The 25,850-nt window shown below is 37.3% G+C and overlaps 1 protein-coding gene and 1 long non-coding RNA gene across 4 annotated transcripts; one reads left to right on the forward strand and one right to left on the reverse strand.

The window, feature by feature from the left end:
* Positions 1 to 6,474: 6,474 nt before the first annotated feature.
* On the reverse strand, positions 6,475 to 15,498 carry 5-FCL (5-formyltetrahydrofolate cycloligase). 3 transcript variants are annotated; one of them, XM_088982068.1, is made up of 7 exons: positions 15,057 to 15,498; positions 12,458 to 12,598; positions 10,561 to 10,722; positions 10,213 to 10,254; positions 10,088 to 10,133; positions 6,916 to 6,986; positions 6,475 to 6,753 (listed from the first exon to the last, which is right to left on the reverse strand). In XM_088982068.1, the coding sequence occupies exons 1-7, from the start codon at positions 15,292 to 15,294 to the stop codon at positions 6,614 to 6,616; spliced, it is 840 nt and encodes a 279-aa protein (XP_088838194.1). In that variant the 5' UTR covers positions 15,295 to 15,498; the 3' UTR covers positions 6,475 to 6,613. The 3 variants fall into 3 exon arrangements, with proteins under 3 accessions (XP_088838194.1, XP_088838193.1, XP_088838195.1); XM_088982067.1 differs by having other exon boundaries at positions 10,561 to 10,725; positions 15,057 to 15,402; XM_088982069.1 differs by lacking the exon at positions 12,458 to 12,598 and having other exon boundaries at positions 15,057 to 15,403.
* A 5,039-nt stretch (positions 15,499 to 20,537) lies between these two features.
* Positions 20,538 to 25,378, forward strand: LOC148855026 (uncharacterized). The gene is made up of 2 exons (XR_016112216.1): positions 20,538 to 21,114; positions 24,973 to 25,378. It is a non-coding gene; the product is annotated as an uncharacterized LOC148855026 (long non-coding RNA).
* The last annotated feature ends 472 nt before the right edge of the window (positions 25,379 to 25,850 follow it).

Below are 25,850 nucleotides of genomic sequence, written 5' to 3' on the forward strand. Positions count from 1 at the left end.
ATAAGTATCTAATTGTTGGAGGAAGCACTAAAATGACGCTTATATGGCAAATAAGTATCTAATTGTTGGAGGAAGCACTAAAATGACGCTTATATGGCAGCATTTATTCAATAAACGCACACGGTTCCAAACACCGCCAATATTACCATCAGTTGCTCCTCTTTGTTATCTCAGTCCAAGGTTGCAATGACAATTTATGAGAGATCGGATCCGCTCCTCACATTGAGTGCTTCACTAGCACATCCCACCATGCATTGGGAACATCTCCCACACTTATATGTTATTATTCACGAGAGATGTTCTCAATGCATGGTGATACGTGCCTATGAGTAGACCTGTTCATAGGCCGGGTAGTCTGATGGCCCAACCTGCACTCTGGTCAGGCTTGGACATGTAGTTAGGCATGCGGGCCTGATCTCGGACCCAAACACCAAGCCCAATTGTGTTTCGGGCTGGACTCGAGATTTGTCAAAAATACTCGGCCTGGCCTAACTAATTTATATAATATAAAATATATAATATATATAATATATTAATAATTTAATATATACATTTTTTATTTTTTTTCTTTATAATTTCTCTCTCTCTCTATTCAACCACTTCAGCGATAGCAGTAGCATGAGCTTTAGACTGGCTCGGGCCCAGACTCAGACTCGGGCCTTAAAAAAAATTATTAATGAAGAGTGAAAGCTCGGCCCAACCCGGCCCATGAATAGGTCTACCTATGAGGTGGGTGTGAGGCGCCCTATGTGAGAAAGATATCCCAATTCAATTTGTGAATAAGCCATGACCCAAAACCCAGCTATCACGAAGAGAAAGGAATTCACGTTACTCTAAACCACATACAAGTTAAGTCTATCATGGGACGGGAAGTAGACTTGGAACAAACAAAGAAAATAAAAAGCAAAAAAGAACAGCAAAGAAAAAGATTCCCAATTGGCTAAAATTTTACAATCATGTCTCTCCCCTTTTCTCTTTTTCCTCAAACTTGAAGTTGACCCTGAATTGTCTGCAATTATTACTCTTGCAAGAAAGAAATTCTAACGTAAAACTTTCTTTTTTCCTTTGAATTGAATGAACTTTAAATTCATGAAAAGAAGATAAAAGTGAATTTTTTCATCTGAATGATAGTAACTTAAAATGCTTCACCAAAGCTCCTTTGAAATTCACCTAGAAAGAGCAGATTTTTTTCAATAATATCCATAGAAAATACTATTTTGCGTTATAATATTCCACTGCATATAAATTGTCGTGGAAAACAAAACCTTCAAAAAATCACTTTATGGAACTTCTTTGATTCCAATCTTGTTAAATATAACCCACATTTCTTAACCATTAAGGCATGTTTTCAAAGTTAAATCCAAACATCAGAAAACGTTGGAAAGCTGTTTGTTTTCAATTAAGGATATGTTTGATTTGAAGGAAAAGGTAGAGAAAAGAAAAGAAAGGTAGGAAAACTTATACAAAGTTTGTAAAAGATTTCTTTACTTTACCTTTCTTCCCTACTCTTTCCTGCAAGCCAAACACAGACTAAAGGTCAGTTTCAAAGAAAATCATAGTCATTTTTCCTTTGTGGAAGTTCTTAAGAGGTGGAAATAAAACCCACCCTTCGCCCATTTTACCACTCACATTGAAAACAAACACTGTTGCATACATGCGGATGTCCTATTTTTGGCCCGGTGGGAGGGATATCAAACTGGAAGTCCTTTATGTGGGGGGTCCTCTTTAGTGATCTTAATCCATCATTCAAAGTTGAGAAAACACCAAATGGAGCTTAGGCCCCATTTGGTTCCCAGGAATAAGAGTCTGGAAGCAGAATCGGAATGGCTATTCTGGTTCTAACTGTTTGGTTGGACAGAATTGAAATCCTATTTTCATTCTTATTGAAATGACATTTTCCCATTTGAGGGAATGGTCATTCTCTGCCTATTTTCATTCTTATTGAAATGACATTTTCCCATTTGAGGGAATGGTCATTCTTTGCTCTTCCCTTCAAAATAAAATCTAGAGAAGTAAGAACAGACCCCAATGCAGATTTCCGATTTCTACTGCAGAGCTATAAACATTTAAAATGTCAAAAACCTACACTCTATACATCAATGCCCGGCCGCGAATTAGTATCAATTCCGAATTGGTATCCACTCCAACTATACTTTGGGCCTAAAAATTGACCCTGAACTGAACCATCATTCTCCCAATAAATTCTCATTCTTACTAATTTCAATTCTCATTCTTGTTCTTATCTAACTATACGAATAAATTATTCTGATTCCAATTTTAAAAAATTTTAATTTTAATTCCAATTCTAGCAACAAACCAAACAGGCCCTTAATTTTACTTCTTGAAAGGGCTGTCGGTGTATAAGCACTATTCCCACCACTAAAATTATCACATGGAAACTGTATCATTTATCTCTCTTTTTTTTTTTTCAATAGTACCGACTACTGAGAGAGCAAAAAGGTACAGACAATTTTCAAAATGTCAGTTTGAAATTATGGTACATCTGGTCCACTTCCATGGACATGTCCTTAATACGATAAGCGGATAAGGGGGTATTTCAATAAAGGGTAACATGTGGGCTGTATTCATGGGTTGGGTAACCTGGTGGGTTCCAGCTATAACTATCAATCAGGCCTGTTTATTAATAAGCCCATCATGACGTCAAATCAAACACCATAATAATATTATTAATTTATTATTCTTAATAATAATAATAATAATATTATATATATATATATAGGCTTACTATGAGAATGCTCAAGGTTATTTGATGTGGACCAGGCAACATCTCGGCCCTTATAGGACTCACATCTGGACTATTCGAGCCTAATTACCGCCTGGCTGCTTTAGTTATAAAATGTAAGGCACCCACACAAGTAAAGGATTTGAAACTTTTGGATCTCTAGTGCTTTCTTCTCTTAGAACCTAGTGCTACTTGAGACTTTGCTTAGACCCTTCGGTTCCAGGCTTATCACTTACCTAGTGCATATATTGACTTGATTGTCGGAATCCTCGCCTCGGATAGTCATCCGAGGCCTCTGACACTTTCTTCCTTGCAGATTCACTATAGTGGGAACAACATCTCGTCCTCCCTCAAACACCCTTCTCAATACCAGCCCTCAACTTCTACAACATCCAAAGGAATGACTCGCCTCGGCCAAGCATCAACAAAAATCATAGAATTAAATTTAATTTTTGACCTGCATCAAAATCAAAATAAATATTCGTTTTATAATAAAGATTGGTTTGTTCTTATTCAGACCAGGTTTTGAATTCAGGCATCAGCCTCGATATTTTGTATTAAATAAAGGGGGAAAGTTCAGTTCAAACCCGGCCTATGAACAGTTCAAAATCACACCATCAAAGCTATGGATGAACTAATAGAGATTGTCTGTTTATGCGAAAAACGGGAAAAGGCGCAGCTTGAAGCTTGCTTTGATTGAGTGCAACTACTGGGCCCTTAAGGCCCTCCCAGACAAAGCAGCATGTCCACTTCCTGGTCCCTACACCCTAAAGAGTGGTCATTGATCAAACTTGGTAGGAATGCTGGACCATTTGGGTTACGAATCATGGTTGGTGTTCACCCTCGTAAGGTTGGACCACTGAATGGTGGATCTTGATTTCTCTTCCTTAAACACCATATGGGCTTTAGCCCATATTTATTGCTAATGTTCGACATTTCTAATGTATAAGCTTACTTCAACTCAATGGCCTTTGTCTGATATAATGTCATATCAGCTATAAATACAAATGTTTCAGTGCTGCAATGGTCACTGAATGGTCACAACATATTCATCTCAGTTCAAATCTGATTATTAAATCTGACCCGACCCTAACCCGATAGGATGGGGTGGCGTGAGTGTAAATTTACCACTTAACCTGATCCACTGACATATAACCTATTTCACTCTACATACTAATATTAGACTTTTGTATATAACCATACCAACTGGATTATACAAATAATTCACAAATGCTTTGCAATATACCTTTTTAATTATAGAAAAACAAAAGTCCTAGACGAAATTCCAATAGTTCATTTGCCTTTTCCATTGCTAAGAATCTGTAATTTGTCCTACGAGATTTGAATAAAGAAATAGAGATTGCAGAATTTCAGGTGGTAATCAATTTATTAGAGTGGTCATGCACGTTTTGGAATTTCCCCAGTGATTGAAAATTCAACTAGGGGAGAATCCATGCATGTAAGAGGAAATATTGGTGTGACGTGTGAGATGAGAGATGGGACATCTATAAAAATTAAAAACAAACAAGGAGATGGGACATCTATATTCCAATCTGAGGTGGTCAAAAATGGGTTGGGCATCAAAGGAAACAGACAGATGAGGAGGTACATGCATGATGCATTGTAGCCCCTGTGCCATTATATTCTTCCCACATGTCAAACTCAAAGAATTCAATTAAAGGAGGAATATGCTTAACTTAAGATTGTCTCAGTGGAAATTAGCCTATTCATATTTGTTACTAAACCAGCTCAAAGGATTAGAATTAGAATCGGCTTGAGCTATCCAAACAAACAAAAGAAAACAAAATAAAAGCAAACAACTTAGGTTAATGCTTTTTAAGTAGTGTTACTATGAAATGGATCAAGCACATGTCATTATCAATCAATTTTCTCAAGCATCTCATGAGTACGTACACTTTGAAATTTGAAGCATCAAGAGAAAAAGAGAAGATGCCTCTTTTCACGTGGTATGGACTTTTCGAACTTCTTGTCCAAACTCCAAGCTCTCATTCTCCTGTGTAAGAAAAATCTCTTTCATTCGAGGGACGGAGGGAGAAAAGAAAAAAAAATCTTTGAGCATCGAGATTCGTTCCCAATTCCCATGAAACATTGACAGAAATGAGTAGAAAAAAAAAAAAAAAAAAGACAAGGTGAATGCTACGATGAAGCTGATGTTTTCCTCTATGGTTTATACGGCATGAGTCTCACAGTCTAGTTCTTTTCTTTTTTTATTTTGGCAAGATCACAGTCTACTTCATAATGTTACTTTTTTTTTGAGAAAATTCGGGCCTCCATTACCTGATTATTAACTAGCCGTTAAATGACATTTGAAAAAAACATAAATGCTGTTCAAGTGTTAATTTTCTTTATCCATCATATAAACGTTGACAAAAAACAGCAGCAACAACTAGTGGATCTGGTTCGTTTTATTCAATTCAATTAAGGAATTGATTTAGTCGTGTGAGTCTCTGGGACTGCAATTTTTGTTTTTATTGGCAAGAGCCTTTAATGCTATAATCACATTTAACAAACTTTCAAGGTTATCAGTAATCACCATTTCCATTCCATTGATGCTACTGTCCTTGGATGGGATTCTTAAGAGTACAGAACATAGTCTTGGCTGTAGACTATGTAAGCATTAGGGGAAACTAATATCATTTATTTCACTTCCAAGGCATTCTACCAGTCCTTGACTTGTGCATATAACTGGGTTGCACCCAAAATTCTCTGTACAAGATCAAGATCAGAGTATAATTGTAACAGCGAGCTAGAGCTTGCATTCACACAAAAAGTTTTATCTGAGGCATCTTTTCAGAGCCTGTTTACAATTTTGAAAAATGATCCTACCCCCCTGTAGAATTCTCTACCAAGGAAACTCTAGTTTCTATGTTTGAAATTATGGTAACTTTAGCTCATACAGAAGAATAAGCATGAAATTATAATTACTCCACTTTTCCCCGTTTTCACTGGCCCATAAAGAAGAAATAGGAAAAGGGAGTAGGGACGACTTTGGGCAACATGATGTTATGACCATGAATTTTTTGGACCGCAATTTATGTTGTCCAACAGGTATAGGATGAACCTATACTAATTCTACAGAATATAATTCATGACAGAAAACCCTTCTTATTCGAAGTTCAACATATCCATTTTATCAGCATACCCACTCTCATCACCACTTGCAGAGGTCTGATGAGCTGTTTTGTCCCAGTGCTCAGTGTTACACACTTCTTGTTCAGCATTTGGTCTGGCTCTTCTTGTGGCTTATTCTGTCTCCTATTATCAATCAATCAATTTGTTCGGCCTTTCTGGTTGGTAGTATTATCATGGATTGTAATTTGAGCACTATTGAATGAATTTTGCCTTTAGTCCATTTCCCAATGTTGATCACGGCTAAGTGGGGGGGTCTTGACAGGGATGAACTGGGATAAACAGCAACCTAACCTTTGGGGGGGTTTTGCACCAAGTGACCACTCAGAGACTCGAACCTGCATTCTCACACTTGTCAGCCAAGGATTTTATCATTGCACCAAGCAATAGCCCCTCGTCCAGCATCATTCTAATTAATTGAGTTGACATCAGTCCTTGTCTGTCCATGAGGGACCAGTTTGTGAATTTCACTGCCTAGCATCTTCAAAAGGGCTAATCTTTTTCTTGGGTTAGTCTATAATACTCACCACCAGGTAACAAAAAAGTTCTATATTCCAAGATTTTGTACTTGGGCATGTTCGTTTCTAAAGAATTTTAGAATTGATTAGTTTAGAATGTTCAAAATTCTTGCTTCTAAATGTTACAGATAAAATTATTGTATTTTTTTAGAAGTCCACCGTAAGAACCCTAATGAGAAGAAAGAGATGAATTGGTGAACCATCACTCTGTCATTCTCTCGAAGGCTCTCAAACTAATGGGTATCACTCCATCCGGAGAGACAAGGGCATCCACAGGAACATCATTGGGAATGACAGGAATGACTCCCTCATCCATTATTTGCACCGAGTATGAGAGTCCCACTGCAGTAAAGCATCAAAAAAAAGAAATTCAAAACATGCCATTTTTATTTGTAAAGATTAAATTCAAAGCAGTATCTCAAATTTTAATTAGGATAAGCCAAAATAACATACCACACATTACATTAGCAAAGAATAAGACAAGCAACAGGCTAGGATGCATACCAAGGAGGGGTTGTTTCCACTTCTGCTCTGTGGCAAGTTCTTGGTATTTCTTCAGGAGCAGGTCATAGTAACTAGAAGATTTCATGAAATAAAAACAAGAACCATGCAAAAAAGCAAAAGTCAACTGCATTTGATCAGTAATATGCACAAAATAGTTGGCTGCATTTACAGATAGAACAATATTTATGCAGAGAATGTCAAATAGTTGGGATAGAGCTAAGGCAATGATGAATAAAGAAATTGTTTTGCAGGTACCCAAAAAAAAAACAAGGTTATAACTTATAAATGACAATTAGATCAAGCAATTTACACTCAAGTTATTAAACAATTGAAGCTATGTTGTTTCCTTAAGAGTAACAGAACTTTTCAGAATAAAAAGTAATACTAAAGTGAGTATATAATAATGTATGGAAAAAATATTTCCTGTTTATGCAACCACCCTATTTCTGCTATATGAAGTACTACTGTAAACCATTCATTTGTTTACTTTCCGAGTTCACACCAGCCTCATACCCCATCTTGCAGATTTCCCTGAGTGACAGAAGCGGCTCAGAGTTCTAAAAAATTCATTAAAAGACTCTTTATTGTTAAGAATGTAACCTTACCAATACTAATTGGAGTGCAACTTAGGTGGGCTTGGATTAGGCTTTTGTCAAAATTTGAATGGGCCTACTCCCTAGGCCCAAGTCAAAAGCAGTTTAAAATGTTAATTGGACCAACCCAAGTTGCACCACTATTAATGAAAAAGAATATTATGTACAATGACATTTGCCTCTTCGTAAGGCTGATCTTCACTACTTAACCCCTCTCCTCATTGTTCCATACTGACCCCTTGTCTTGCAAGACTGCAAGTGAATTGGTCAAATTATTTGCAGATCTAGGTAACCGGATTACTGATACTTCCAATTTCATTGCCAGTTGTTTGATTTCCCTTAGGATATGCCTGTAATAGTTGTGATAAAGCTTGGATGATGATAATGATGCCTGTAATAGATATTTTCCTCGACTGTCCCTCTTTAGCCATCCTACCACAACTCTAGATTCTCCTTCCACCACTAAGTATCTCAATTTAACCTTTTACCCAACCTTAGACCTTGTAACACAGCCATCATTTCTTCTCAAGTCCCAAAACCCTATTAGACCCAAATAGATGGCCACTACAGCCCCATGGCATAATCATCATCATTATCTAAGGCTTGTCTCAATTATATGGGGTTGTATGAATCCTATTTTGTCATTCCTTTCTGTTCAGTGCTACATCCATCATTAAATTATGGGTGTTTAAATCATTTCTAATACTTCCACCCAAGTCGTTTTTTGGATGCCCCTAGCTGGTGGTGTCCACTCCCTTTGAAAGTTGGTTCTAGTTGACCATGTGTGGGCCATGACATTCCACCATCTAAGTTTTAATCCAATGCACTGCTCTTACTGAAGTATTTTCTATGGTTGCTTCCTTGGGCAATGTCTTCCCATTGAAAATCCTTGCATTCCTCTCCTCCCAAACAGACAAAAGGATGGAAGCCCCGGTACACCTCCACATGAATTTACCAATCTCCTTGGAAGGATTTGAGAATTTTAAATTAAAAGATAACTTCAACAGTGCTTATTTTGACCATGGTTTTCAAAACCGGACCAGACCGGACGATCGGACCGAAAAAACTAGGAACTGGTCACCTGACCAGTTCCATTTTTCTCCAAAGTCGTTTTTTCCCTAAAACCGTTGATTTTGGTCAGCAAACCGCTGAACCGTCCGATTAACCGTTCGAACTGTTCAAACGGTTTTGACCGTTTTTCAAATTTTAAATTTTTTTTTTTGTCAGAACGGGCCGGTCGTTCAGGTCGAACAGTCGGACCATTCGGACCGGTAATCGGACCCCTGACCGGTTCGGTTTTAAAAACCATGATTTTGACCACATATCTATGGATCTCAAGCTGATATCTGCCCCATGAATATGGTGGCAAGAGGAACAATTGTCTTTCCATGTGGAAGATTCCTAGGTCTTTAGACTTCTAGACTGAATGATACAACTATCAAGCCCCTACTATCTTTTTGGGTGCAGGTGGACAGAACCGGTGCAGATTTGCAATCTTTTTGACCCTACAACTTTCAGGTGGCCAAAGAGAAGAGGAAGAGTTTTGTGGATGTGTGTTAGAGCTGCTTTGGTGTGGACTGTGTGGGAGGAACGAAATGCTAGAATCTTTAATGACAAGGAGAAGGATCAAACATGTGTGTTAGAAAGTATCTTATGTAGGGCCATAAGTTGGGTAAAATCCTTGGATCTGTTTTCCACCTACACTTTTGATGACATGAGGAGAAATTGGGAACAACTAGCTAAAAGTTCTGCAATCAGAAGCAAGTCGGTGGTGGATTGGAAGCCTCCTGATGCAGGTGTCATTAAACTAAATTTTGATGGCAGTAGTTTGGGCAACCCGGGGCCATCTGGAATAGGGGGAGTCTTCAGAAATGATGAGGGTCAGATTGTAGCTCTATTTTCTGGTCCTATAGGGTGGGGAGACTCTGTAAATGCAGAACTCCAAGCTGTGTTACAAGGAGTAGAATATGCAAGAGAGTTGGCAGTGGAGCATTTAATGATTGAAGGTGATTCCAAATTGGTTATTGGATGGCTAAAAGAACCAGAGACGGCAGCCTGGCCGTACAGGGGGGCTTTGAGAAGATTTAAGTGGCTGACTTCAAATATTTCAGTCACACTTCAATGGGAAAGAAGATCGGCAAATGGGCTGGCAAACCTTCTAGCTAAACAAGGAGTACATAGGAATCAGCTCTTTTGGGCTCAATTGTAAGCTTTATGATGTAGTTTGGAGGCTGCACCTCGCGCCTGTTTGTGGGGAATTGTATGATGAATACTTAGTTCTTTATTTAATAAAATTTTCATTATCATTATCTATCAAAAATAAATAAATAAATATTTTCACAGTTGATTTTGCTGGAATTCTGAGATTTCATCCTGTTTTATTCTTAAATTGACATTCAGCCGCTTTGTTGCTGTTTCACCCTAAACAGAATTGAAATATTGTGAATCTTCAATGAAATTTAAAACCTTTTAAGTGATGCCTATAGTCAAACTTTATTAGCGACCCCACTAGGTTTGTTTCTGACTTACTGAAAACAAACTAGACTATCAGATTAATAAGCAAAGATGCATAAAAGTACCCCCCACCACGGCCCAGGCGTCTTCCAGATCTGTCAAAAGCAAGCCCTACCAACAAAAGTGCAAACAATGTCAAAATATATCAATGCAGCTAATTAAATCAAGAGACATTCTTGAAAGAGCTTACCAGGTAGAAGGAACAAATCGACTGGATCTCCAGCCTGCACCACTGTACCATGAGAAATAGTTTAGATTCATAATTGCATACAGTTCTATCAGCCTCCACCAACTGTATCCCAAATAAAGAAATAAATACCTAGTCATGAATTATAAAGGTATAAATTAAGGAACCATCATTTATTGTAGAGAAGGCTACCTTTGTTTTAGGCAAAGTGAGTTCACCACGTTTAAAAACATGGAGGCAGAAAGCAAGGTACCACGACCTTTAGATCAGGGGACCCCAAGATTTGGCCAACTATTTAGTATTTTTCAGACAAGTACTTGTTTTACAAGAATTAAAGAAAAGGAAAAATACCATCTTCACGTTGAATTCCATCACCATCTACAGGGGCCGGTTCCAATATATTCATTGAGTTTGGAATTAGATCATCAATAGTTGATATGTGGAGCATCCGCATATGGCTATTCCTGTCCTCCACCCGTGGAACATAGAGCTTTTTCCTGATCAGTGTCTGACCTACTTGATTAGAAAAATAACAGTAAGAATTTCCAAAAGGAGAAAGAAGTTGTCTTACATTCTTTTCATCACAGCAAGAAAATGCTCAACATATGATAACTTTTGTAATCTAAAGTACTCATTATGTTGCCTAAAAGGACAGCCTACCAACTAGATTACTTGTCCATATCATACATGGAAGAAGGTGGGACATGAACCTACCACTAAAAAGGCTCCATCTGGAAGAAACCACTGGGGAAAATGTACAATTTAGTCATTTGTTACAAAGATAACCCCTTAAAAAAAAAAAAAAAGAATCGCACAAAATGACCTTCCGCATCCAAGCTATTCTTTCTATTTTACAATGCTTCTATTCTTTTCCATAGGTAATTTTATTATATTATTTATTAGGAAATAATAACGTAGAATTTTTATGAGTACATGAAAGAATGTATATGATATGGACAACTAGTAGCAATGAAAACAGAAAGCAAGGAGCTATCACTATTAAAAAGAAAAAGACCCAGATTTTGCAAACTCAACACCATTGAGTTTAGTTCTCTAGGAATCCATCTGGTGTGAACTATAATGGAATTCAAAATCTCCCCAACTGTAAATATAGTGACCCAAAGCACCAAGGACTACTACCAAAATGTTGGTTCCACCCGGTTACCTTTGCTGGATCACTTGATGACCAAAGAACTGAGACTGTTAGATTAATAGATTATGTGAAGACCCATAAGGAAATCTATCAGCTTGGCTTTGGTGGAATCTAGATCATCAATGAAGCCACTTAAAAGTAAAAGTTCAATATATGCTGTCATCTGACTTGAGTCTACATCATCAATAGAAAAAACACATGAAGGAGAGCAAGTGTCACTGTCCTGAAGGCCTCAAATGAACCCTTAATCATTTCAAGTATACATTTTATTGTTTCTTCTCAAACCCCTAATGTTACTGCAAGAACTATATGATACCTGGATACCTATATAAGGGTGTTGTATTTGTATCATGTCAGATACTTCAATTTTTAGTGTAAATCTCATATCCAACACCATATCTAGCTTTGGCCTTGCCATATCCAGGTAAAATAACTATCAACTTCCAATAGATCTTACCCACTAGATCCAAGTTCATGCCTCTTACCATATTTCTTGTATGCATAATAGGATAGACATTGTGATTTGGGTGATCCAACATTTTGAGTTTAACCTATGATTATGCCTGTACATATGTTGTATTGCTGCTGGTGGACCACCCCATATGATAGTTGGAAGTACAACTCAGATAATTCTGTGTTTCCATGGAAAGAGATAAATAATACTATTAAAAAGGAAAAACAAAGAAACAATACAAAAAATAATAATAATAAAACAAGTACATGCATAGATCAGGTCAGTTTGTGTATGTTATAGAACTCATTTTGAAGAGGAGAGAGAGAGAGAGTGTTATTCAGAGATGGAGGGGCCACAAATGCAGAAGGTGAAGGACACTCATGAAATTTACAATTAAAAAAATAAAAGTTCCTCACACAGTTATAGAACCCATTTTGAAGCATCCATGTGTCATGGACAACATTTTAACAGTGTTAACTGCTTACAAGTAGGGTTGGGACAAGCTATTGTAATAGTCTTCCAATTGTTTCTTCAGAAATATCTTTCGGAATATAAATTGTATCCTTTGAACTAATGAATTTTGTGATGAATCTACATCACTTTAAATGGCACTTAGATACTCAAAGGAATAAAATATTCACCTTCAGCAGGACCACTTAAAATCTCTGACAAAATTTTTGATGTATTGACTTCTCGTAAGGCATCACAACTTATATACGCACATAGTCTTTCAGTAGACTTGAACCATGAAGATTCCAGAACAATATTCTGAATTGCAATATCTGCAGGGCAGAAGTGTTACAAATATGTGAATGTTTAGCAATTTCTTTAGTAAGAAAAACCAAACATATAAACATTGTGGACTTTGTATGTTGTCTTTGACAACTTACAGCTTTTCTTTGCAAGTATGTTGACTTCTCTGACAGGAAAGTTAGAAGACCATAACACAGAGAAGAATACATAGTTGCAAAAGAAATACTAAACAGAAGATAGAAAAACCGTTGTGGAGACTTATAATAGTAGCCCAATGTATTGAAAACATAATGTAAGGATTAAGGGAGAAGTATCTTTTGCATATTTACTGATAAATATGCTTTAGATATACAATTTATTAGGTTAATCCCTATGCAGAACTATCTTTGGTTTCTAAAGTAGCACAAAACTGTGGTCAGAAAGCAGGATATGCAGAAGTAAACTTCCAGTCAGCCATTCTCAAAAAAATGAGCCATCTCTGTTGACATTTTTAATAATGAATTAGATATCCTGGGAGTTCAAACACTTAGTTATCTAATATTTTTTTCAACATAGAGACAAACAAAACATTATCAAGGCCAATATTCCAATGACAAATCAGAACATCATTAACAAGATAAGGATATGAAAAGCAGTGTGTTTCAGTGTTTAACACAAGCAACAAATTTGGTGACTTTGGAAACATGAATTGCAGACTCCCATTCAAAGATTTCCTCTTGTATGGTGCAATATCTTCTTAACATAACTTTGTTCATATATCTATGAGACATGAAGAAAACCAATGTAAATTTTGCTGCTTTACATGACAAACTACATGATGGCAGAACAGTAATAGTTGAAAAAATATGTATGTAAGAATTGTCATGTGATATTCATCAAAAAAGAATTGTCATGTGTCTAAACCATAGATAAGGCATTTTCACTGATCCAATAATATTTCAAAAAGTAAAGTCTCCCTTTAACATCAATGAAAAGGTTGCCAAATTCCAAATTCTCTTTTCTTATTTCCTATCCACCCTCTAAATTTTGTATGAAGGTGGCATATGGTTTCTTTTTAGCAGAAGGAATTCAAATAAGAGAAAACTCAACTTCGCAAAGCTGCATCCTCCAAACTGTAAAGGTCCATCTGCATAACCCCATTTAACCATTCCACCTATATATAGGGTCAGCTACATGCCTAATCCCAACTATATGGGGTCGACTACATGAATCCTGTTTCACCAATCTGTTCTATTTAAAGCCACATCCACTGTTAAATTATTAGTGCTTAAATCATTTCTTACTACTTCTATCCATGTCCTTTTTGGTCTACCCCAAGCTCTTATAGCCCCTTCAATGTGTAACAGATCACTTCTAACTGGAGCAGTTGGTGGTCTTCCTTTTTTTTATCAATAACAGAAAGTTGGTGGTCTTCTTTGCATGTGTCCAACATATCCATAGTTAAATTGAGTCCTTAGATATCGCTTTTTCACCCAACCAAAGTCACCTTCAATTTCAACCTTCACTGAGCTCTTCTAGGACCCTCAACATGCAGCAAACAATTCTTTCTTATGGGCACCAATGGTGGCCTTCTATGGACACAGTGGTGGATCTATGTAGAAGCCAATGTGGGCAGCCCACACTGAGATTTGAAAATGTTTTATATATATATGAATTTTTTTTTTACAATTGCCTGTCAAATAAAATTTGATTTCTTAAATGAGAACTTATGTTTTCATGGTTCTAAAAGGCCTAAGCCAGAGGTGTGCCCCCACTGATCAAAGGTCCTGGATCCACCACTGTATGGACATGCTTAACCTATCTTACTCTAATATTTTTTTTTGTTTTTCATTTTTGTCACCTATTAGGTCCATTCCTTGATTCAGAACAACTTGATTGTAGATATCAAGTCTGTCTCGTAGGCAATTTTCTTTGCCTTACTAAAGGTTTGAGGAAGTCCTATAATGAATATTTCACTTAAGACTGAACTGCTCATTGTGTAATAAAAAAAAAAAAAGTAATTGCTAACAGGGTAGGTTTTTTGGAGGGAAATTGAATTGCGTTATTCCAGCCGGTTCTGAACGATTCATGTAAACGAGATTTCCCCCAACAATCAAACGTATTCATATTGGATCACAACTTTCAAATCACGTTTTGTTATTAACTGAAACATCGTAACAGAACAGCCTAGAATCAACATATAAACTAGGTCCAATGTGCTTGATTGCTTGCTTGCAAATATTAAAGTTTTGTTCTAAATTCTGAAGAGATCATTTGTTCATACACAACTGTACACGCAAAATATAGCTTGCTAATTCAGGAAGCTAAAGATATAATCTAAAGGTGCAGCCAATTTCTTGTCATTAATAATCTGTAAATGATAGATATACTCTACATTGATGATTTTTTTTTTTTTTGATAGATAATACTAACTCTACATAGATGATAGTTATGCTTTGAGCTCTGAATTCAACAAATTGAAAGATATAAAAGAAGGAATGAGTTAACCTTCTTGGGATCTCTGAGAAGCATTCATGCCCTTGAGCTCCTTGCGTACTTTGGATCGGAGGGTTCGCTTCTGGTGAAAAATGGGGTCTAGATTAGAATCTTTGCTCATTGTAACGAAGTAGCGGGGAGAGTCAGATGGTTGGCGCGGCAAGATTTCGCAACGAGAGGAGGAACGGGGAAAGATTTGGGCTACTACAGCTAACGACGATGACGACGTTATTGCCCAGACCGGGGTCATCACTCATAGGTAACGCCACCTTTGTCTCTTAGGTTAGCCCTACGGTCCCATTTCTTCTGCTACTGGGAGTGGTGGCCTGGTGGGGGGTTGGCGTTGAATGCAGTCAAGATTGAAGATTCTCTCTTTCCAATTTCTTCGTATAGATACGAGGATTTTCGTAAGCAACGATTCCATGCAATTCTGTGTACCTCGCCCTACAGACATGATGGGAGTGGTGGTGGTTGCTTCTAGGGCTGTTCATAAGAAAACCCAACCCGACCAAACCGATCCTACCCGAGTCGGTCGGGTTTTTCTCAGTACCGGTTGGTTTTGAGTTGTAAAAAATCATAAATCGATGGTTCGGATCGATTTTGGTTTTTATGTATAAAAACTAAAACCGACCCGAACCAAACCGATTTAGTAGTTACAACTTACTTAGTTCCTACTTAATTAATTTATCTTTATCCTAGTTACAACCTAACCTAATTTCTAGTCTTCTAGTTAGGAATGACATTAATGGCAAGTATTGTAAGACAACTAGACAGAGAATTTTTTTGAAAAAGTTGAAAAAAAAGAATCAAATGATCATAACTTCTATGGTCTTTTACACCAAATAGGCAATCAATTACAATTAGAATTAGGTATCATTTTTTACTTAGATTAGAAAGTTTCTTGAAATATACAAATTTCAGTCTTCTTTCTCTAATACAATTTGACTTTCTATTTTCTTGATAACTTCTATTTTAATTTGGTCCGCCCCCCTTAGCCCCTCAACTCAAGCACAACCTCTAATACAATTTGACTCTCAAGAATAAAAAATTTGAAATTTCAATTTATTACCATTGTTGAATTTAGAGCCGAAACGACTAAAACCAACCCAACCTAACTCAAACCGACTAGGTCAGTTTTACTTAACATAGGGTCGGTTTTGCTTAACATAGGGTCGGTTTCATTTTCAATTTCAGGTAACCCGATCAGGTCGGATCGGTTGAAAAAATCTCAATAAACCGACCCAACCCGACCCGTAAACAGCCCTTCATCTTTTACTCGCCAGGCTATGCTGACTCTATTTGTCCCTCCATCATTATGCAATTTGAAGACCAAACACTGATGCATTCAAAAAAAAAATGACCAACACGGATTAGGTAAAGACCACACCTAGCCCAAACCCAGCTCAGGTAAAGACTTTTTTTCTTTTCTTTTTTTTAGAGGTTGTGCAATTAGTTATAGACAAAATTATAGAATGGGTCCGTTTGATGTTCAAGAATAAGGGTTTAAAATAGGAATCCGAATGGTCCAACTATTTGACTGGGAACAATCAGAAACCCATTCTTGGTGAAATAGTACTCCCCAATTTGAGGGAATGGTCATTCCTCCCCCTCCTCTTGAAATGAGAATCCATTCCAAATAATTTTGATTTTGATTCTGATTCCAGATTAAACTAAACAGGTGAGGGGAATAGACTATTCTGATTCCCAGGGATTCTGATTTTGATTTCAACTATGAACCAAATGAACCCTAAGTTATTTAGGATATGAATGGGCCAAGATGTTAGTTGTAATGACCAAAATTTCAATTTTTATTTATAAATGGGCAAAGCGCAAAGGCTAGTGAGTAGCAAAGCACTTCTTATGTCTCTGCATTTACAAGTAATGCATGCTTCTTGTGCCCCAATCATGATGGGTTTCTTCCTCATTCCTTAGGCTTTGTGGTTAGTGCAGCTTGGCTTGGGGATTGGGGATCCTTTCTTAGCTAGATAAGAAATAGCAAACACTTTTGCAAATGAATAGGCCCTAAAACTCTCTCTCTCTCTCTCTCACTCACTCATTTTTTTTAGGTGATTTAACTATTTATGATATTTTTATTAACTAATTTTTAAATTCTTATTTATTTACGGGCTGAATTGGGCCTATAGCAGCCTTGAAGTATTGGGCCCAATGCAGGTCCAACCCATGCTGGATTGAAATAATCACCCCTAAGCAAATTCCTTTTGGTTTATTATATTAATGAGGAGAAAGAATAAAAAATAGTAAATGAATTTTAAGCAATTAAACGAAGTAATTGAGAGGAGAGAGAATTAGTGGAGTAAGTTATTTGAGAAGAGAGAGTTAATGGAATGATTAATGAGGAGAAATAATCAAAGGATTTAGTGAGAAAGATAAAAGAGAGTTAATGGTGAGTTAATGAGGAGAGATAATCAAATGAGTTAATGAGAAAGAGAAGAGAGAGTTAATGAGGAGAGATAAAAGTCTTAATGACTTAAAGTGAATTAGCTACTTGAGTTATTTTACTCAATTTTAAAACTATAAAATAATTAAATGATAGGGGAAAATGTAGGCATGTAAATAAATCAAATTCGAATTCGAAACAGATTATAAGTAATGATATTGGAATTTGATTCGATATCGGACAGATACCAAAACTTAGGTTCGAATTCAATCTTGATTATTAAGTCAAATATTTGATTTGGTTCAAATTCTATCAATTAATCATTGTAGCATAACCATAAACCATTATCTAAATCACTCTAATCTATTCTATAAGAAAATGAACATTCTTTGGCATTCAAAAATCAATTGAAATCTAAACATGTAAAAAGAAAAAAAAAAAAAAAGCTCTTACCTCAAAACCAAGAGAAATAGAGAAGAAAGGCAAGGGAGATGGAGGTCGTAGACTTTGTGGGCGGTGGGCCAAGTGCGATAGCAACAATCATGCGTTGCACCGATGCAAGTGCGACGACTGTGGTGGCCAGTGATTAGTACTAGATCACCAGTAATGGTGGACCAGTGGTTGCTTGGATTGGGTGGCAGCTAAGGATAATGGTTTAGAAAAATCAGAAGATGAGAGGCAATAGAGGAGAGACAGAGGATGTTGGACTGTTGGGCGTTGGCACTCTCGCTGATGGTGGTGTTAGCTTGGGTTGGGCGGCGGCGAAGGGATTGGTGCTTGACTATTGAATCGAGAGAGGAGAGATAAAGGATGAGAGCGAGAGAGGAGAGACAGAAGATGGGCAGTGGCCAGTGATTGGTGCTCAACCACTTAGTTACTGACGTTGCCGTAGATGGTTGTGGTTGGTTGGGCAGCAGTGAAAGAAGGGTTAGAGTTTTAAATGCTGAGAAAGTGAGAACGAGAAAGATGAGAAGATAAATTGAGAGTTCAAGACCAAGACTTGAGAATGGGAATTTCTTTTTTTACTTTTTTACCCTCTTTAAACTTCAATTAATTAATTAATTAATTAATTTATATATATAAAACAGTTGGAATATTTATCGGATCAAATCAATGCATATTTGAATTTGATTCGATAATTTAATCCGTAAGAAAAACATAGTCAAATTCGATTGAATATCCGATTCGAATTATCCAAGTTCAATTCGATTATGTTGAATATCGGATTTGAATTCAGATTTTCAAATACCGTTTCAAGCCTAGAAAAAAGGAAAGTCATGTTGACATGGCAAGCCAATTTTAATATATAGATAAGATACAAATTTCATGAGTGAACATCAAACAAAGGCTATACGTGGAATTGAACTTAAACCTCCTCTACAGAGTATAGACAACAATGGATTTAAAGAGTTAAGGTTCAACAGTGTTCACTGTGCATGTTTGTAGCAAAGACATTAATCAATAATTTCAATGTCTCCATAGTTAATAAAAGGGTGTGATGGTTGTTGGCATTTGGCACCATTTTTTGCGGAGTTGAAGCTTTGAAGATAAATCTATAAAATGAAAGGTTTAAGCATTTGTTAGAAAATATGGGGAGGTTTAAGTAATTTCGTTTGTTCAAAAAAAGCATACAATACCTGGTTCCACGAGATCCACAAGCTGACGCCCCAATCAACATGGAATGGGTCAAGACTAACGCCCTTCAAATCACTTTGGTGTGCAAGAATCACACAATGCTCTCGTGGGCCTTCAAAGCTCAAACCTCAAACTGATCGCCCACAAGATACACATGCTCTTCACCCTATGATTTAAAAGTTTTAAAGGTTTGTCATGATCTCGAAATCAGATGGACCCCAAGGAAGTTCAGCTTGGGCCCCCACTCAATCCACACTAAGTACTAGTAATGGATTTAGGTGTCAAATTAACTACTCTCCAAAAAAGATATATTTACTTGGTTCTTTGAGCGGTGGTGCTCGTAAAAAGTGTCGTGTAAGCTCATCAGGAGCTGTTACAAGACTGTGGTAGAAGGCAAAACTGAGAAGAGTAATGGCATTGATAGAAGAAGGGGAGGAAAATCCTGAAATCCAAGAAGAAGATGTCGAAGGTGAAGATTTTAGGAAGACATGGGAGTGGATAAATGTAAGAATAGTGTCTTTGCAAAAGTTCTAGCTGACAAAAAACTGAATATATTAGAGAGAGCAAGGAATATGATCAATGGAGAGAAAGGGTATAAAGTTAAAATTCTTAATGGAGGTGTGATCTGGTTCAAATTTAATTGCAAGGAGGATAAGGATGATTTTCCAAACAAGGAACCATGGCTCTTCAAGAGCTATCTACTACTATAGAAGGAATGAGAGCCAGAGTTGAACCTTAAAGGAATGATAAGTAGAAAGGTCAAGAATTTTGGACGTCCCAGTTGAAAGTATAACGTCGGTGATAGGAGAGAGTCTTGCAAAACAAATTGGGAAGGTGATTCTAGTTGGGGATAAGAAATTCCGAACGAGTAACAACTCACATATGGTTGGAATGTTTCTTCGAGCCCGAGTGTCAAACTTTTAGGGAGAGGTCACGAGCATGATAAAATCACATAAGATGTCGATTGGGATTCAAGGTAAAAAATTACGAACCATGGCTTAAAGCACCGAAACGAGTACAAGAGCAAAAGTTGGTTAATGTGGAGGAATCAGTGGTGGACTTTAGGCAGGCATGGTTGCAAAGCCAGAACTCTGACTGGAGACTAGGAGAAATTATTGCCAGAACAATCCCAATTGAGGTGGATGATCGTTCACTTCAGGAGACTGGTGCACCAATGTCAGGTCAGATTCTGGAAGAAGAAAGGGGCAAAACTTTCCGGAGACTATTCGCAGGCAAATCGAGTCAAACAGCGAATGATAGGATGGGTACAACTCCTATGCTGATAAGCTTTGAAGTGGTCATTTCGCTAGCTAAAGAAGTGGGAGCAAGTGGCCTCATAGAAAAGTGTGAACATTGATTGACTGTAGACTTGCCACCGTGGCAAAAGAAACAAGGAGTTGCTGCAAGCCTGAGTCGGACATTTACCGTTGTATTGGAGCACGGAAGACATGGGTTGCATAAAAAATGGACTCGGACGCTAGAGGCTTTGAAGCTGGTGGTGACAGGTGAGCAAATCCCACTTGGTGCAATTAATAACCAGTACCATCCCCATGAATTAAGTTAGCCGAAGCTAGAATCTAGTCCAACACTGGTGGAAGTAGGAGATACGCAGACAGAATAGTATCAAAGGAAGATTGAAGCAAATCCTCTTTTGATAACCAAGAAAAATGACGTGGCATATCACTGTGGGACAGAGACCTCGATGAACAGTAGTTCAGATCTGGAGCGAAGTAAGAAGCGGTGAAGACTAGCAGACCCGGTTCCCATTGATGAGATAATGGATTCGAACCCCAAGAAAGCAAGAATTCTGGAAGGATGTGAAACCAATGGTGGAGAAGGAATTCTTGAGACACAAGTGGATCTGATGGAGACCTATTCGATTACAGTGGGGGTTGGAGAGGAACGAGCAGCGGAAGAGGATTCTCAATCTGAAGACTCAAAAGACTCAACGGAGAGTGACCCATACAGAACTCTAGTTTGCGAATGAGTGAAATTGAAGGAGAACTTGGGGCTGCAGAAGATAGTCAAGGCATGGAGGTACTCCTATCTATAAACTCATTGAGTTGTTTTCCATATTGTAATGCAGTTATATTATTAGTTCATCTTGCATTGAATTTTTATTGTAATATGAAATTATCAATATTAAAAGGAAAAATGATATCATCAATAAAAAAAGAAAAAAATATTAATTAAAAGAAAAAATGAAGAAAAAAAAACTCAAAGAATTGGTAATAATTCGATTTTAAAAAGTAAGATGGAGATAGTTAAATTGAAAAGATTGAGGAGGAAGGTGCACACTTGGTTCAATGAGAAAGAAGGAACCACTAGTTTTCGGTGGGTGGCTTCCCTTAATCAGCCCCCCAAGGGGTCATGTTAATCCTCATTTGGAACTGCTAGGGGATTGGCTCTCCCTTGACAGTTCAAGCTCTAAAGAGAGTCTGGTTGAAGAAAAAACCAAAAATAACTTTTTTGGTGGAGACTAAATGTTCCATTTTGAATTATAAGAAGAAACTAGGTTGGTTAAGGGAGTAGGAGTGTTGAGGTGTGGGTGCTAATGGGCTCTTAGGGGGGCTAATGTTGCTCTGGGAGAAAGAGGTAAACCTCTCAATCAAGCTTACTTGTGAAAGACTGATTTTGGCACAAGTTCAAGAAGAGAATGAGGAACTGTGGCACTGCTCCTTTACTTGTGGTGAGCCAAATAAGCAATTGATAAACAATTTTCTGGCTTTATGGGAGAATTGTGCTATAGTCCAAGGGCCTTGGATCTGCATAGGAGATTCCAATTTAATTTTTGATATCCAAGATAAGATGGGGGGGAGGGGGTAATATGAAGGTAAGGAAATTGGTTATGAAGAACAAAAGATTTATTAACTCATTAGGGTTGGAACCTATAATAAGCTATGGCCCGAGGTATGTTGGGACCAATAAGAGGGATGGTTTGGGTCATATAAAGGAAAGACTTGATTTAGTCTTAGCCAACAGAAGGTGGAAAGAGAGCTTTGAGGAAGCCAGGGTTCAACACCATCCTTCCCTAGGATCAGATCATTTACCAATTCTCCTAGATACCTGTCCTCCAAAAGAGAAAGCTAGAAAACCTTTCAAATTTGAAAGATTGTGGGCTACTTATGATGAGTGTGAAAAAATTATTAAGGAATCATGGATTGCTATCGAGGGTAAAAACCTTCCGTTCAAGGTGAACATAACTCAGAAAGAGTTGAGAGGAGATCTAAAGAAGTGGAACAAGCAAGTGATTGGGAAAGTGCAGGATAATATACAAGCTCCTTAGCTGGAGTTAAGTATGGAAAGGAAAAAACCTGCAAGTTCTTTCAGTGCATCGAGATTGAAAGAAATAAAAGAAGCATTGGACAAAGAGTTCAAGAGGGCGGAAATGTTGTGGGCCAAAAAATCAAGGCAAAACTGGTTAAGACTTGGGGATCAAAATACTAGATATTTCCATTAGGCCACCATTCGTAAAAGAGCAAGGAATAGGATTATCTCCCTTAAGAATGAAAGTGGGGAGTGGTTTGAAGGGCAAGATCAAATGACAAAACTTCTAGTCTCACATTTTGAGGAGGCTTACAAAACAACCAACCCAAGTAATATTGGTAACCTACTAAAGGGCCTCCCAAGGGCAGTGATAGAGGAAGACAATTGATCACTAGTGGAAGATATACAGGATGAGGAGGTAAATGAGGCTTTATTTCAGATGCATCCTCAAAAAGCTCTGGGACCTTATGGGTTCCCAAACTTCTTTCAACAATATTGGGACATAGTGAGGGAGTTAGTGATAGGAGCAGTAAAAGAATTTTTCCAGACTGGTACACTTTGCAGGGATTTTAACAAAACTTTTATTGCTTTGATCCCAAAGTGTAAAAGACCTAAAACTCCAGGTTAATTCAGACCTATTAGTCTATGTAATACCATCTACAAAGTTATTTCAAAAATTTTGGTGAACAAATTGAAAACCTTCCTACCCAAATTCATCAGCCAAAATCAGAATGCCTCCCTAGAAGATTGATTACAGATAATATTCTTTTAACTCATGAAGTAATTCACTTCATGAGGACTCTAAGAAAAGGCAAAGCTATATGGCAATTAAATTAGACATGAATAAAGGTATATGATAGGGTCAAGTGGAATTTTGTGAAATGGGTCTTAAAAGGATTTGGGTTTGATGGGAAGTTCATTAACTGGACTATGCAATGTATCTCAACATTTTCCTATCAAATCTTGATTAATGGTAACCCTAGTAGAGTAATTAACCCTACTAAAGGAATTAGGCAAGGAGATCCCTTATTCCCATATCTCTTTCTGTTATGTTTGAAGTGTATCTATGACTCTAATCCACTTAAAAACTGAAGGAACTTTTTTTGAATCCAAATGAATAGTAACTGCATGCTCTACAATCACTCGCCTCTTTTTTTGCGGATGATTCCAACATTTTCTCCAAAGCTAGCATAGCTGATGCAGGATGCATTATGGAGGTTCTGAAGCAACATGGGGAGGTCTCTAGTTAAAAGGTGTATTTTCTAAATCTGAAGTCTTCTTCAGTCCAAAGTTACACCTCAAATTCCAAAAGATACTTCCCAAAGTGCTAAAAACAAATCAATAAGTATTCCTTGCTCCTATTTGGAATTGCCTCCTATTACAGGTAAGTAAAAAAAAAAAAAAAGACCTTTTTAATTTCTTATTGGACAGGATTGATCAAAAAATAAAAAGTTGGATGATAACAGGATTATCTATGGCTTGAAAGGAGCTGATGGTAAAATCTATTTTAACCTAATCTCGTAAAAGTAAATTTTATGGAGGGTTGGGGTTTCGAGACCCACATGCCTTTAACTTAGCTCTTTTAGCTAAGCTTGCATGAAGGTTCTTAGAAAACAAAATTATCCTGTGGTCCAAAGTAATTGAAGCCAAGTACTTTCGAGGCAAAAGTTTTTCGGAAAAGTACGGACAGGCTCAATGCAGATTTCTGATTTCCACTGTAGAGCTATAAACATTCAAAATGTCAATAACCGACATTCTATGCATCAATGCCCGCCCTTGAATTGGCATCAATTCCGAGCTGGCACCTGCCCCAACAGTACTTTGGGCCTACAACTTCTGACCCTGGGCTGAACCGTCATTCTCCCAAAGTTTTTTGTTAGTTAAAGCCCCTACAAACTGTTATTGGGGATTTAAAAGTCTCCTGGATGGAAGGGATATTATCAAGGAAGGGGCTTGTTGGAAGGTCGTTAATGGACAAGTTGTTAATCCAATTGCAGACCCTTGGATCCCAGATATTTCTTTTTTAAGCCTTATGGTCCTCGTCTTCCTGCCATGATGGGTAGAAAAATTAGGGATTCGATTGACCCAATATCCAAAAATGGAAGAGTGAGGTGGTTTCCACAATGTTTGGAGAATTTTTAACTAGAAAGATTTGCTCCTTAGAGCTTCCCATAAATGAAGGAGCGGACAAGCTCATGTGGAGTCTTTGACCCTACGGGTAAATTTTCTATAAAATCAGCTTATCACATGGTTATACAAAAATCAGATCAAAATAATTCTATTAATTCGAATCAGGCTATTTAGCACCCTAGTAAATGGAAGAAATTGTGGGCCTTGAATATTCCCCCCAAGTTGAAGTCCTTTTGTGTGGAGATGTTGTCTTGACAGTCTAGTAGTAAATCAGGTGCTAGCTGACAGAAATGTGATGAAACAAGATAACATATGCCCATTATGCAAGAAGGAGCCTGGAAGTCTGAACAGGAAATTAAAGGAATAATTCTGGGGTGGACTCTCATTTATAACATTTTCTGTTTTTCTTATGTGGTGTATTTGGAAAGCTCGGAATGCATTTATTTTCAATGATGCAACTCCTAATGCAGGTTTATCTGTTATTATTGCTAATTATAGGTGGATGAAGGAAGTGATGAAAGCTTCCCTTCCCGAATCAACCGCCTCTTCCACTAATTCTCACCAGAATGAATTTGTGGTTCGATGGATCATGGATGCCACCCTTGGGATCTGTAATTTAATTTAATATTGATGGAAGCTATTCAGCAGCAGGACGAAGTGGTTATGGTTTTTTTTTTCCAAAATGCTGTAGCTTCTTTTCTTTTTGGTAGATGTGGTGTCTGCAAACTGGTTTCTCCCTTGTATGCTGAAGTATTTGCATGCAATCAAGCAATGCTGTTATGCTGCCAAGAATTTAGGTTTTGTGAACTTAGTTCTGTGTTTTCTGTTGTTTCTACCCAAAAAAAAATTATTCAAAACTGTTTTCTTTATGGGAGAATTAAATTAGCCGTTTTATTCATTAAAATACTGTTTTGATGAGCCTGTTTACTACAATATTTTAATGAACAAAAACTGTAGGGCAACGGTTACGAATGGTTAATATTGTTACTGCAATCCTCCATTGAATCGTATCAAGATCCATGATGATCCCTACAATAGAACCCTCCATTTTTCGAATTCTAAAAGCATCCAGGCCCACCACTTGTATTGTCAATTAAGTCCACCTAACATAAAACGAGAGTAGAGGAGCAACTTGGGTCGGGTTGGGTTGAAAATGTATTAAATTTTTAATGGGCCCGAACCCTAACCCTAAAACAAACCCGATGTAATTGAAATGAATGAGTTGAAATTTGAAAACTCTTGAAGAGTGTTTGGAAGTCTAGTTGGACTAATGCATTGCATAAACTTGCCACATCAGCATTTATGGTTTAATGGTCATTCTGTTTATGCAGAAACAAAAATGCAACAAAGTGCCTGAATTTTAGGAGCTATTTAAA

This window comes from Nelumbo lutea, chromosome 4 (genome assembly GCF_056320005.1).
Source record: "Nelumbo lutea isolate HS-2025 chromosome 4, American lotus-T2T, whole genome shotgun sequence".
Classification (NCBI taxonomy): Eukaryota; Viridiplantae; Streptophyta; class Magnoliopsida; order Proteales; family Nelumbonaceae; genus Nelumbo; species Nelumbo lutea.

Excerpts from the sequence above, each read along its gene's own strand:
- 5-FCL (XM_088982067.1), bottom strand. The coding sequence starts at position 15,294 with ATGACCCCGGTCTGGGCAATAACGTCGTCATCGTCGTTAGCTGTAGTA. Across the intron at positions 10,726-12,457 it reads TTTAAGTGGTCCTGCTGAAG|TAGGTCAGACACTGATCAGG; the intron begins GTGAATATTTTA and ends TTTCTAATCAAG. Across the intron at positions 6,754-6,915 it reads GTGGAAACAACCCCTCCTTG|TGGGACTCTCATACTCGGTG; the intron begins GTATGCATCCTA and ends GCTTTACTGCAG.